The following is a 15,175-nucleotide window of genomic DNA, read 5'->3' on the forward strand; positions in this document are numbered from 1 at the left end:
TATATATATATATATATATATATATATATGTGTGTGTGTGTGTGTGTGTGTGTGTGTACACATAAATATATAATGTACACACACACATACACTCACACACACACACACACACACACACACACACACACACACACACATATATATATATATATATATCCATCCATCCATCCTCACCCCCTTTCTGGTTTTTGCACATGAGGCCACGGTGTCACTTCTGTAGTGATCTGTTTTTGTACCAGTAGTTCAAGGTTTGAAGCTTCCCCCCTTATTTTTTTAAAGTGACGGTGTAATAACTAACCATTCTCCCTGGTTACTAGTGTTGGCACAGAGGACTAAAGCTCTGTAGTCTTAAGATGCGGCTTCCTATGTCAAAGGTACATGGTTTGAAGTTCCCCCCTTGCATTTTTAATATATTAATGTATCTGCAGGCATATATCTGGTGCCTAGTGTTAGTGCACTGAAAGAAAGTGCTGGTCTATGTATCAAGGGTGCAGGGTTCAAGTTTGTAACCTTATTCCTTTTTTCTCTTAACTTTTTAACTTGACATAAAGTAATATTTCATGATTATCCTTAGTGACTAATGTTCCCCCTTGCCTATATATTTGTCATGCTGCAAAATTGTTGTACAATCAATGTTTTAGTTGAGATTAGCATACTAATTAATTTTCCTGGTTTCTAGTGCTCATCCCACCCAATATTGCAAGATGTGCTCATTAGGCTTGTGGAATTTAGAGGTATAAAATTCTCACTTACACATGTGAGTGCACACACACAAACACACACACACACACATATCTACATATTCATGGACAAACATAAACATTCCCCCCTCAGCTGTTTGCAGCCATGGACACATTTTTAGTTGGACACAGACACACACATCAGTCACTGTCAGAACACTGAACAGCCACATTGTCAAACATATCATCTTGTTGACGATGCAGGTTGTTGAACTGTTCTGAGATCGCATTACAGTGGGGTCAGGAAATTTGCCCTTTTCCCTACATTGTGGACAAGATGACGTTCGACAATCTGGCTGTTCGAAATTCTGACACAGACCCCACCCACACACATTCTGTGAATCACTCAGCTCCATAAATGATTTATCACAGGTATTTCTGGGGGGGGGGAGTGTATACGGCTAATAGCATAGGCTATTTAATCTTAAAGCCTCATTACCATTTGCAGGAGGACGCAGAAACTGCCCACAGAAGTGCTATACCTCTTTGTATTACACTGATATAGGGCTGATGCTGAATCAGAAATGACTATCACAAGGGTAACAATTTGAAATGTTGGGACCACTAGAGTGAGTTCAGAAATATGGAGACTGAATGGCCAATGGCCAAAAGATCAGACTTACATATATTAAGTCCAAGATGCCAACTTAAACGTCAGCATCAAAATCCATTATGTGGAATAAACTTAAAACACCTTCATAATCCGATTGCACTTTTGCCATTCGGCAGAGATATTAAGCTAGTTTGTATAACTGACACACAAAAGTTAGTTTAACATAATGTAAAGCCATAAGTATATGGAGAATAAAGCCAATATATAACTATTGCTTGAAAATGAAATGCATGACTTAATAGTTCCTTTGCATATGATGAATAATGATACCAATATATTTTTTTGTTGCAGAGCTTGATTACTCATTTTTTTCCCAGTTATCTGAGGGTTTTGAAATCATCTAGAATTTCTAAGACTCAATACAGAAGTTTTGTTTACCAACTCAGTGGAAAACAGTTGGTACGGAGAAGTGCAGGTGTGTAATTTATTTAATTACATACTTATTTGTTTCAGTTTGTTAACTGCTGATCTCAATAGACCATTTCAGACTCATTCTGGGAGTAAAAAACAGCAGAGTATGAAGTAGATACAAATTTGTAAACATATCCTTTCTTGAAGGTTACTATATTCACGAAGATTCTATCAAGTTCAGAAGATGAACTCATTAAGTATAAAGGCATTATATTAACAAAGTATCTCACAGAAAAATGCTACACACATGCTGAATGTGGTAAACAATTCAGGAAGAGCAGTCTGAGTGAATAGCATGCTGTATGGGCAATGTCGTTGGTTAAGAAATCAAATGTCTAATGCAAGAAGCTCCTGTTATCTCTAAATCTTAACTGTTACTATCAGCCAGTTATTATAATTTCAAGTTCTAATAAGTAGGAGAAAATGTTAGACTGCCTAATGGTTTCAGGTACATTTCCACAGCTTATGAGTAAAATCTATCTATCTATCTATCTATCTATCTGAATACACACACACACACACACACACACACACACACACACACACACACACACACACACACACACACACACACACACACACACACACACACACACACACACACACACACACACACACACACACACACACGCACACACACGCACACATACACGCAGGCATGTATGTATATTATGTTTAATTAGTTATAGTAACATAGTCTTTCTCTCTCTCTCTCTCTCTCTATATATATATATATATATATGGTTTCACTTCATAATCTTAAATTGCTGAAATGTTGAATTTCAGCATTTCGAAACCATGAAGCTGAAACCATCACAACACTGACACAAAGCTGAAACCAGAACACCGAACATACAACACACACCACACACAAACCACAACACCCACACCACAAAACAAATAAACACACCAAAACACCACACAGGCACACACCTATAATACAGAAATACAGGGGGGGGGCAAGCCACCCTGCACCTCCCACACTCCCCCTACATATATACCAACTCCGAGATCACGCAAACAGAAAAAAAGAAACCAGTGACACACAGACATTCTACAGTCCCTCACACACACACACACACACACACACACACACACACAAACATAAACACCAACATATCCAGCAGTCACATCTCAACGTACACCTCCCTAACATAACCGACACATACAAAGTCAGAAAAATGCTCACATTCACTCACTTGCCTGACATTCTGAACACCATGCCAAACAGACACTTCACGTAACGTACCGGAAATGCATAAGTGAATTCAAGATATTCAAATTTGCTCTTATGCATTTTCGGCATTCTGAATTTCCAGCTTCATGGTCTCGAAATGCTGAAATATGAAATTTTTTCTTATTCATTTTCGGCATTCTGAAGTTTCAACTTCATGATCTCGAAATGCTAAAATTTGAGATTTCAGCATTTCGAGATTATGTGAAACTATATATATATATGTATACACGTCTATGTATGAGCGCTGAATGATTTGTTGCTGCACCTGTTTCTCTAGTGTTTACATTTTGTAAACATTAGTCAGTGGCAGAGTTAGTAAATTACATAATGGTCGAAGTTCAGGAGCTAATCTATTACCGAACGTTTTCCTTACACTAAGCCTAACCTGCAAACACTCAAACACACACACACTCACACACACACACACACACACACACACACACACACACACACACACACACACACACACACACACACACACACACACACAAAACCAACACAAAATCTATCCTGTAGCATAGCCCTTACTCTAACCCTAAGCAGCAAACACTTGCACACAGAAACACACTCCACTAAATCTAGCAAATTACCTAACCTTTATTCTAACCCTAATTTGCAAACACCATTCAATAAACTCATTCTCACACTCCCAAACATTCTCACAATCACACACACACAAAAACACACAAAAAATCTTATTCTAACCCTAATTAAGAAACACTTACTCACATGTACTCAAATAAATCTATCCATTTAAATAGCCTGTACTTTAATCCTAATCAACAAATTCACACCACTCAATTTATCTCTTAACCTAGCTGACACTCTAACCTGAAGTCACAAACATTCACACACCACACACACATTTCCATTACAATTCACTTACTTCACATGCAATTTGAACATCCTGGTTCTGAAAAATATGGCACTTGACACGCATTGCATTCAATGTCTTTACTATCCAAACACACTGTTAAACAAGTTGCTGTTTGACAAAGTGTTTGACATCCATATATATATCTATATACACACACATATATATATATATATATATATATATATATATATATATATATATATACAAACACACACTTTTGTAAATAATTATATATAGATATATGGATCTACTTAAAATGATCAAATAGCATTTACGATGACGTGCATAATATTAAAATAAATTGATCGAGATTATATGCATGTTGACACACTACTTGCAGCGCATGCAAAAAAAAAAAAAAAAAAAGCATTGTTTTTTGTATAAATATATATATATATATATATATATATATATATATATATATATATATATCTCCTTATCATAATCATCTTCAACAACTTCTTTTTCTACATGGGTTTGGGGTATCCCATCTGTTTCAATTCAGTGCCACCATCCCACCTTTCTCTATAGTCATGCATGTCTTTTGCAGGTATTTTGTCCCAGAATCCATCCATTTCTTTGCTGGATACCCGTGTCCTCTTTTCATCTTTCTGTCTGTTCCAAATCTTGTTCATTAGATTGTCTTTTGATTTCCAACACATGTACTCAAATCATTTTAATCTGTTCTCTTAGATAATATCAGAAATTATAGCTACTTGGGCTTCTGCTTTGATGTCCTCATTTCTTTGTCCCACACTTTGTGTCTTACCACCCATCTCTGGCACTTCATCTCCATAACCTCTAGCTTCATCAACTGCTCTGCCTTCACTGCCCAGGATTCTGTACTATACAATAGTACTGGTCACGCCACTATTCCGCACACCTTACTTTTTTCACATTCTTTAGCATTCTTTAATCACATGTTACCCTGACACTCTGTGGCAGTTAGCTATAGCCCCTGTGATTTTAGCTTTGACCTCCTCATTCAGACTTGCCTTTACCTTAGCCATGTCTCCCAGATACTTGAAGCTGGTAACCTATTACACTATTTTTCCTTTTAGCTCAGGTTCTAGCTTCTTCTTATACCCCCATTTGCTGCAGTGACAACTGTTTTGTCTGTATTCATTTTTGACCCATGTGCCTTCTGTTTTGCTTTCCATTTCCTATTATTTGTTGAAGTTCTTGCTCAGAGTCTGGCTGTAAAGCTACATCGGCTGCATAAATCAGGCATGTTTATCTGTCCTCTCTGATCTGTTTGCTAATGGTGTCCATAACCAGTATGAACAGCAGTGGGCAAAGAGCTGAACCCTGATGCACAACCTCTCACAGTGTGGACCCTTCTGTGAGTCTGAACACTGTACGTATTTGTGTCATTGGTCCTTGTACTTAAACTGCACTAATTTTACTAAAGTTTGTGGGACTTCAAGCCATTACTGGAATGCCCAAATCAGTTTTTAGGACCTTGTTATATGCTTTCTACAAGTCTAGGAATGCCCATTTGGACTCTTTCCTCATCTCTAGCTTCTTTTCAACTATCTGTCTAACTGCTGTCATCAGGACAGTTGAACTGCATCCTGATCTTAATCTGAACTGCTCACCTCCCATCTTACTTTCTACTACTTTGTGTCACCTTCTCCAGAATTTTCATGCAGCATGACAGACATTTGATCCCTCTATACTGCCCACAGTTGTGAATGCCCCTTTTGTTCTTGAATAGTGGCACTAGAATGCTTATACTACAGTCATATTGGATATGCTTTTCTCTCCACATTGATACGAATACCCCCAAGATGCATTTCTTCCATAATTCTCCTAATATCTTGATCATATCTGTTGTGATCTTAATCAAACCTGCAACTTTTATTGACTTAATTTTTCATAGTGCTGTTCTTATTTCTTGGCCTCCTCTTTGTCTTTCATTGTAGGCTGTGTCTGAGGCTTACAGCTTCTGTGGGGGTTTTCTTCATTCAGAAGTTAGTGTAAGTACTCCTTCTATCTGCCTTTGTTGCCCTATGGACTGATGAGCAAGTTGTTGCTGGAATCCCTTATGAAGGGTGTCTGACTGTCTCCTTTACCTTTCTGTCTTTGCCTTGCAATCTGATGGAGTTTCTTTTTCCCATCTGCTGAGTCACTTTCCATAAGTTGGTAGAGTGCACCTGATCCTTTTTTTTTGTTATTGCGACTGTTCTCTTAAACTCTTTTTTAGCCAACCAGTATTTCTTCTTAGCTTGGTCCATCTTTTTCTATCTCCTATGTTTTCCTGCAGTTCTTTTTTCATTTCTTTTGATGACTTCCTGGAGTTCTGCATTCTACCATCAGATTTCCTTGTGTACCTTATTTCCAAACCTGGCTCAGCCGTATATCTGTTCTGCAGTCTTTACACATACTGTTTTGCAGTACTGCCATTCTTTTAGAAATCCTGATATTCCTACACTTCCTGAGAGGCTATGGCCCTGAGTATTTCCTTAAACTCTTGGGGTTTCACTCTGATTAACCACCAGAACATTTACTTACTTTATGTTGACCTTCAAGCCCTCCCTGACCACTGTTTGCAGCCAGTTGTGCTCACCAGTGGATTATGCTGTGGGCTGACTATTTCACTTGCAATGAGTTTACAATTGTTTTTATATGTATATGTGTGTGCTTGTGTGTGTATATATTATAGCAATAACCCTCGCCTGGGTGTGGGTAATGCTGGATTTACCCACGGTTGGTGTGGTTTGGTCACGAGGGCAAAGCCCGAGTGGCCAAACAAAGCCAACCATGGGTAAACCTAGCATTACCCACACCCAGAAGTGGGTTATTGCTATTATACAATGACATTATTTAAGAAAAAAAATAATTACTTTTCTTAAATAATGGCATTGTATAATGCCTCCTTGCTGCCCTTCCGTAGCTGTCTGGTATTCTGAGGCAGTTCTGATGTACTGCGCATGCATATGCCCATGCAGTACATCAGAGCTGTGGGCAAAAGCAATGGAGAAAGCAAGATCTCCGTTGCTTTTTACAAACTGTTTTGCTATGTTAAATGGGTTTAACATAGCGAGACAGCTTTAAAAAAAGCAACGGAGCCGTTGCTTTTTTTAAAGCTGTCTCGCTATGTTAAACCCATTTAATATAGCGAAGCAGTTTGTAAAAATCAACAGAGAAAGCAAGATCTCCGTTGCTTTTTACAAACTGTCTCGTTATGTTAAACAAGTTTAACATAGCGAGACAGCATTAAAAAAAGCAAAGGAGAATCTCTGTTGCTTTTTTTAATGCTGTCTCACTATGTTAAACTCATTTAACATAGCGAGACAGTGTGAAGCAATGGAGATCTTGCGTTCTCCGTTGCTGTAAAAAAAAAAAAAAAAAAAAAGAGTTACAGTAATGGAAAAAGTCTGGGCGACCGGACCTTTTTACATTACTATAACTCTGATTTACAACGTGCACGCTGACCAATCAGCGTGCACATTTTTTGAATATTAATGGGGGGCCGTTGTATAATATATTATATTATATTATATTATATTATATTGAGCATTTAAATTTTTAACTTGCTCTCATATGGACTTGAAGTACAGAAATTTGTTCTTTATTTTGTAAATTCAAATTCATAAACATGTAAGTAGAACTTTTTAACTCTTTTACCTGTATTTCAGATTTATGTTGTATACCAGGAAAAAAACAGCAGTGAGTAGTGTGCACTTTAAACAGATGCATGCAGGTGTAATAATGCTTGTTCTAACTATGAGTTTTCTGGATAGAAATACAAGATTCCATTACACAAATATGTAATAAATATATTTAGAATGTTCATCTGCCTTGCTTTGAAATAAAAGCTGTTAATTCTTCAGTATTGAGACAAAACTTTGGCAGCAGTTTCTGAGAAGCTGGTAGGCCCAGAGTTTCATTAATTTTCCTAAGGCTTTTTTGTTGTATCAAAAATGATTTTCTTTTAAAGGCTGACTAAACATTTAACAAACTTAGAAAATGCATATATTATTTATCCATATTTAAACTGTGCATTTTAAATTAACAGAAATAAATATATTTAGAATGTTCATCTACCTTGCTTTGAAATAAAAAATCAAATGGGGACACAAAAATTGTCTTTTGCAAGTAACCACAAATATATATTTTTGTAGATTGTCCAAAGGGTGAAATAACAACAGATGCTATTCAAGAATATGGAGACCTCCTTGTTTCACTATACCCCAGTGCTTCTGAGATAGCCAAATGCTTGACTAATGATGTGCTCAAAGATAACCTAGAAATGCTGGGAAGTATGCCATTTCAAAATTCTCAACTTGACGCAATAAGAGAAAACATGGACAAGGTAAAGAGAAGTTTAATAATTATGATGTAAACTGTGTCACCAAACAAAACAAAACAAATGTTGACTTTGCTGCAAAATCTAGAGTATTTTTTTAATTGAATGATACTGAAGCAGTATAAATTATGAGCCTTTTATTTTGTTCCAAGAGAATCAGATGAGAGCTCAGAAAGAATACAGTGTGTTTAAGGACTAGTCTTTTACCAAATAAGATATTATTTCTGCATATGTTTTGGTTGGAATTATCAAGAATAATAATATCTCCTATCAGTAGCATAACTAGGGTGTGGTGAGAGTGGCAAAGGTCCATACCTAAGCACTGTAACACTCCATGTGTGGCCTAAACTGTAGCAACTGTATATTATATTGTAACAAGTAGTTTGCTATAGTTTAAAAGTTGAAAAAACTCTCTTTCTCTTTTTTTTTTAACTAAAGCCTGAGTGCTTTTGTAGCACTCCATGCATGCAGGGTGTAAACTGTAGCAAATTTGCAGCAAACTATTTGCTAAAGTTTATAAGAAGGATTTTTTTAACTAAAATGTGTGCTATAGTGTTCCGTGTAAGCAGGGTTCAAACATTAGCAACTGTTTGCTACATACATTTGTAGGTAGCATTCCGCTACAATTTATGACTTTTTTTTTGTTTTGTTTTGTTTTTTTAATAACCAAAATCTGAGTGCCATAGTGCTCGGTGTATACAGGATATAAACTGTATGTAGAAAAAGTTACTACAGTTTATACCTTTCCCACATGGAACACTATGGCACTCATGTTTTAGTTAAACAAAGATTTTTTGTTGCACTTTTAAATCGTAGCAAACTGTTTGCTACAAAGTAGCAAGCAGTTGCTACAGTTTAGACCACACTAGGAATGCTATAGCACTTAGGTTTTAATCCAACAGATGGGGTCAGGGGAGGGCACAGAAAAGGGAATTGAATGCCTGGACAGGAGGTGGAGGAGACAAGTTATGTATCTAGCCATCTGCCTAGAGGGAACACCTATTTTTTTTTTCTTTTTGTTTTTACTTGGTGATGAATTTGTAATAAGCCAATCAGCTTAATAAAGTGCTTTTTTTGGGGTGGGGAGATGATTAATGGTACCGGCACAGGGCGCTGATTGAGCCAACTACTCCTCAGTATCCCATCAGTCCTATTACTCAAACAATACTAAATAACAAAATATAACTAGAGACATAAAATCCCAACATTCCTTTGGGTGCTCTGGTTTCCTCCCACTTTCCAAAGACATGCAGTAGGTGGACTGGACACTCTAAATTGGATGTAACTGCAAGTGTGTGTGTGAGTGAGTGGTATGGATGAACTACAGAGGCAGGGCTAGCTACCCAGTGGTGTGAACCTTGGCTCAAGATGATTGTCACTATTGAAGTGACACCCCAAACTCATGTGCAAAATGGGGAAAAAGGGGTTGAGGTTGGAGTAATAGATGGATGGATTTGATTCCTGCTGTCTGTATAGACTATTGCAGGACTGTACACAGAAGAATATAGCTGCAAGAGACTACTGCAAGTGTACATTTCCTTGGTCTACACAGAGGAAAATCCTTTGCATAGGTCTTCATGACCAAGTTATGAACTATGCAAAAAATATAAGTCATACTAGGAAATGTTCTACTACCGTGACACTAACGTCTAGCCTAGAGATGGAGAGTGAGCCCATTTCAGTTCTGACAGCTTACAGTCTGCTGATACCCAAGTTTCACAGAGATGGCCAGAGGGAGAGGAAACATTAGCTATGACACCACTGCTGTGTTTTTATGGAGAGAGAGAATAGTATGAGGAGCAGCAGTTGTGAAGGGAAAGGGGATAGATTGTCCAAAACCTTATGAGGGTCAGCATGAGCGAGCACAGTTTTCTTGTCATATACATTGTGGAATGTGAACACGTCTACCTGGTATTACTGAATCTTCTTTATCTCCTGGGTCATTACACAATATTCCAAACATTGCAAAAGCCAGTATGATGGAAATTGTTACAAGTCTCCAGTCTTCTAGCACATTCTTCATCACCCAAAAGTGGACTCATAAGATTGATTTTCACTGAAGAAGGGAGGGCACCCCTGAAAATGGGATATAAATAATGGGAAGAAAACCAGGTAAGGGACTGAATGCATCCACTAAAGGACACCTGCTGGACCCTCCTGGTAAGTAGGCTTGGACAAACTAACAACGTATCAGTAGCAGATGATATTCTGGATAGTACAGCTAAAATAGAGATGTATGCAACTGACTGAACAAAAATTCTGTCAGCTGTATTTTTCCACTGAATTTACAGATACAGTTTTTCATCAAGAGACAAACTACTCGAAAAATTAAATTAACAAGATGTTATTCATTCATTTTTCTGACTGTCAACTTATTTACAGTAAGGACAAGAAGGGATTAACTCTCCCAGTTAGAAGAACAAACTGTACTTGTCTTGAGAGGTGTAGCAGTCTCAAACTAAGAATAACAATATGTCAGTGAGGAAGGAGATGGCAGTATGAAACTGCTCATTTAGTTTAGTTTCCAATTTTCCTCTTTATCAACATTATATTCAGAAGGCAGACACTGGAAAAGTGTCACATGAATGAACAGCATTACATCTTAGAAAGTGATATCTAGGTAAACAGACATTTCTTAACCGAACATGAGTAATAACCTTTGTAATGTATATGGCATGTGTAAAATGTATGTAGTGTGTACCACAAAAGTAACTGACACAAGCCATGCATGTTTTATTAATATTGCATAGAATACTTGTGTATGTTCAAACAGAGTAAGGATACTTCCTGTACTCATTTCCTGTACTGTAAACCCAATTGTATTATAGTTATTAAAATATTTGCTAGAAAATGAAGAGTAAGCATTCAGTATCAGAGAGCATGCTATTAACAATAGGCAGCATGTCAAATACAGATGGATATGTATAGGCTTATCTGACAGTGGATGATGGGTTTTCTGACAAGAAGTTTCATTTTCTAAAGTAAATGTCACCATAAGTTTCATTGTAATGTACTGTACTGTGCAAGTCCTTACTGATCTGGTGTGTATATGTGTGTATGTATATTTGTATGCGTAGATATATATGTGTGTGTGTGTTGTGTGTATATATATATATATATATATATATGCATGTGTGTGTGTGTTGTGTATATATATATATATATATATATATATATATATATATATATGTGTGTGTGTGTGTGTGTGTGTATAAAATGTAAGGGGCAGGGTGGGTGACATTCAGCTTTTAGGAAAATGGTGAGAGGACATATTGTGATTAATAGACTAGTGGGTATGCATATGGTGTAACTGAGTTGAATAATTTAATTGTTACAGAAGATATATATATATATATATATATATATATATATATATATATATATATACACATATACACATACATACCTCCCACACAAATCCCATTATACGTCAATGGCATGGGAATTCACAGTTACTTTCTTATTTCTGGCATGAGTCATACAAAGCATTATGGGAAAGAGACAAGTTTGAGGGAGAACAGGCCCCATTGTTAGTCATGTTGTGGAAAACAGGCCAAAATTACAAATAAAGCACTTAGAATGATTCTGGGGTGTTAAAACAGGTCAGGAAACAAAGACAGAATGAAAAAAAAAAGATTTTTTTTTTAAGTTCTAGGGTGGAGTTTTCCTTTAATAGTAATTGTTAATACTGATGTGCTCCATTTATTGTCATATGTATTTTGAACGTCTTTTGTATATGCATTCAAGAATGTATAAGGACATTTAAGTTTTATTTGTGCTGTATAACTGGCCTCTGCACAAAATGGGCTTTTAACTCAAGTCAGATTATTACCAGTCAGCAACTGGAATTAATTAATTAATTATAATGAATTAATATTTCATTATCCTATCTCATCATCATCACCAACCCCCAGTTTTCCTACATAGGGTTGGAGGCGTTGCATCCACTGTGGCCACCTCTCTTATCTCAGTGTTACTCTTGTACTTTCTTCAACTCTGATGTCTGATTAACATGAGTCTTCTGTCATCCAATCCATCCATCTCTTGACTGATTTTCTCGTTCCTTCTTGCTTCTCTCCCAAATCTTCTTCATCAAACTGTCTTCTGCTTTCCTGCACATGTGATCAGACCACCATAACCTGTTCTCCTTGACCTTCTCTGTAATTGTGGCTACACTGGCTTCTGTTCTGATGTCCTCGCTTCTTTATCTGTGGTGCATCCTACCACCCGTCTCAACCACTTCATGTCCATCACATTTAGTTTCTTTAACTGCTCTGGCTTTACTGCCCAGGTTTCTGTACCATGCAGTAGTACTGGCCACACCATGGTTTTGTACACCTTACTTTTCAACTTATTTGACACTCTTTTGACACTACCCTTGACACCCTATGACATTTGGTTGCAGCAGCTTTGATTGGAGCTCATTCAGACATCCCTTCTCCTTAGCCATCCCTCCCAGGTACTTGAAGCTGTTATCTTGTTACGTGATTTTCCCTTCTGTCTCAATTATCAACTTCTCTTGATTTCTCCCATTTGCTGCCATGACAATTGTCCTATCTGCATTCCGTTTCATCCAATGTGCCTTCAGTTTTGCATTCCACTTTCCAGTCATTTGCTGAATTTCCTCTTTACAGTCTAATTGTAGTGTGACATTGTATGCACAGCGCACCTTGGTTGAAATATGCCAACTGAACTGTTTTTTTAATGAATCCATCATTGGTATGAACAGCAGTGGGCTCAGGGCTGAACCGTGATACATACCACTCCCACTGGGAAATCCTTGTGAATCCAAACACTGTTCATTCTTGTATCATTGGGTCCTTCTACATAGTCTGCACTAATTCTGCCATTGTTTCCTGGACTTCAGACCATTCCAAGACTGGCAAAATCAGCTTTCATGGGGCATTGACATGTGCTTTCTCGAATTCTAACAATGCATAGTTGTACTCTTTGCTCATCTCCAGCTTCTCCTCAACTATCTGTTTCACTGTACACATCAGGTCAGTTGTGTTACATTTTGAGCTGAATCTAAACTGCTTCTCTCTCATCTTATTTTCTACTGTTTTGTGTATTCATTTATCAGTCATCCTGTCTAGCACTTTCATGCAGTATGACAGGAGTTTGTTATCTCCGTACTGTTCACGTTTTTAATGTCCCTTTTGTTTTTGTATACTATCACTGGAATCCATATTTTTTCTTCATCTGGGATATGCCTTTCTCTACATACTGTAACAAGCGCCCTCAGGAGCCCTTTTGCCCATAAGTCACCCAACAGCTTGATCATATCTGACATGCTGTACTTACTTTGTCTCGTGGTGAGTACTTCCTCCTCCACTGGAGGGTGTGTCTGGGGCAGAACAGCATCTGTGGAGTTTCCTACATTCAGAAGCTGCAAGAATTATTCCTCCCATCTACCTTTGATATCTTCTGGACTGATGATTATATTGTGCAAGTATCCCTTATGAATGATATATGATGACTATCATCTTTATCTTTATGTCATTGTCTTGCAACTTGATAAAGCTTCTTTGTGCCATCTGCTGAGTCACATTTGAAAAGCTGGTAGTTTCTCTGGTGCTTTATTCTTTGCGAGTGTAACTATTCTTTTAGACTCTTTGTTGACACACTAGTATTCCTTTTTAGCTTGGTACAGCTTTACTGTCACCCACTTCTACTTGCACTCCTTCATTAGTTTGATGACTTCTTGAACTGCATTCCACCACCACCTTTCCTTACGTACCTTATTTCCATAACCAGCATGGCCACATATCTGTTCTATAGTGCTTACATATGTTATTTTGAAATGGTTTCATTCTTCTTCCACCTAATATTTCTTCGTTAAGTGCTAGAGTCCTGTGTATTTCCCTGTTCTCCTACACCTTCACTCCAGTCAGGTCTTCCCCATAGTTTCTACTAACATTAGATCCTTTCTAATCACGGATTGCGGGTGATTGTGGCCAACAGCGTTTTATATTGGGGGCTGGCAGTTTAACTAGCGATAACTTTGCCATCTTTGATTCTTTCCCAGTCTATTTTCTATACTAGGAGGAAGTCTACCTGAGTTGTTTGTTGACCACTCTTGCATGTGACTCTGTGACTATTTGTCTTACTGAACCATGTGTTGGCCACCATTAAGCCATTTGCCAGACAAAAGTCTAGAATGGCTTGTCCTTCCTTTATTATTGTTGCTCCAATCGTGTGGATCCAGGCAGTCCTCATGTCTTACTCTGTCTGTTCCAGTATGAGCATTCATATCCCTTATTATTCTATTACCCTAATACATCAATTAACTCAATAATTATTGTGAGATTTTTAAAGACCCCCCCCCCCACATTCAGATTTGTAGACATTTAAAGACATATTTCACATTTTTACAGGCAATATGTTTCTATACCTATATCTATATATCTATATCTTCAGTGGAATACTGTGCGACTATATACATTTGTGGAACATGAATCATATTTTATTGAATTCCATAGTCTGAAATGGAGATCTGATAGACATACCTGCAAACTAGCATGTTTAGAATGGTTCAGTTTCACATACATAATTAATTTCATGAAGCATATCATATCTGCTCAAGCCTCAAATATAGAAACAGGATTTTCAACCTATATTACAAATAAAATAATGTATAGAAGACTATATTTAAAGGATACCTTCCAGCCTAATACTGAAAACATGCAGCATTCTGATAAAGTCCCCATTTTGTTTGGAACCAAAGTGCCCAATTAAATACTTATCACTTTGCTTTTGGTTGCACTTCATTTACTTTACCCCCTCTGTAGTCTGTATGATGCTCCTAAGTGGGACAAAGCTTAGACACAGTCTGCATAATGTTAATGATTTAGGTTGTTGATTTTTTTGTAGAGAGAAAGAATTGGGGACATCCCAGTAGTGACAAATGTTTGGACTGGTTCACACTGAAAGGGGAATTATACTTAATGCCCAGCCTATTGAGTGCTGAGTACAGTGGAATGAT

General features: G+C 37.3%; 1 protein-coding gene across 1 annotated transcript in view; it reads left to right on the forward strand.

The window, feature by feature from the left end:
- The window catches only part of LOC122816738 (mucin-4-like), a 544,109-nt gene that overhangs the window by 440,596 nt on the left and 88,338 nt on the right, over window positions 1–15,175 (forward strand). The window contains exons 26-27 of the mRNA XM_044089732.1: window positions 1,645–1,768; window positions 8,006–8,196. Of these exons, the coding sequence (XP_043945667.1) occupies window positions 1,645–1,768; window positions 8,006–8,196 (315 nt within the window). The remainder of the gene's footprint in view (window positions 1–1,644; window positions 1,769–8,005; window positions 8,197–15,175) is intronic.

Source organism: Protopterus annectens, chromosome 12.part0 (assembly GCF_019279795.1).
Source record: "Protopterus annectens isolate FY-2018-M chromosome 12.part0, PAN1.0, whole genome shotgun sequence".
Lineage (NCBI taxonomy): Eukaryota > Metazoa > Chordata > Ceratodontiformes > Protopteridae > Protopterus > Protopterus annectens.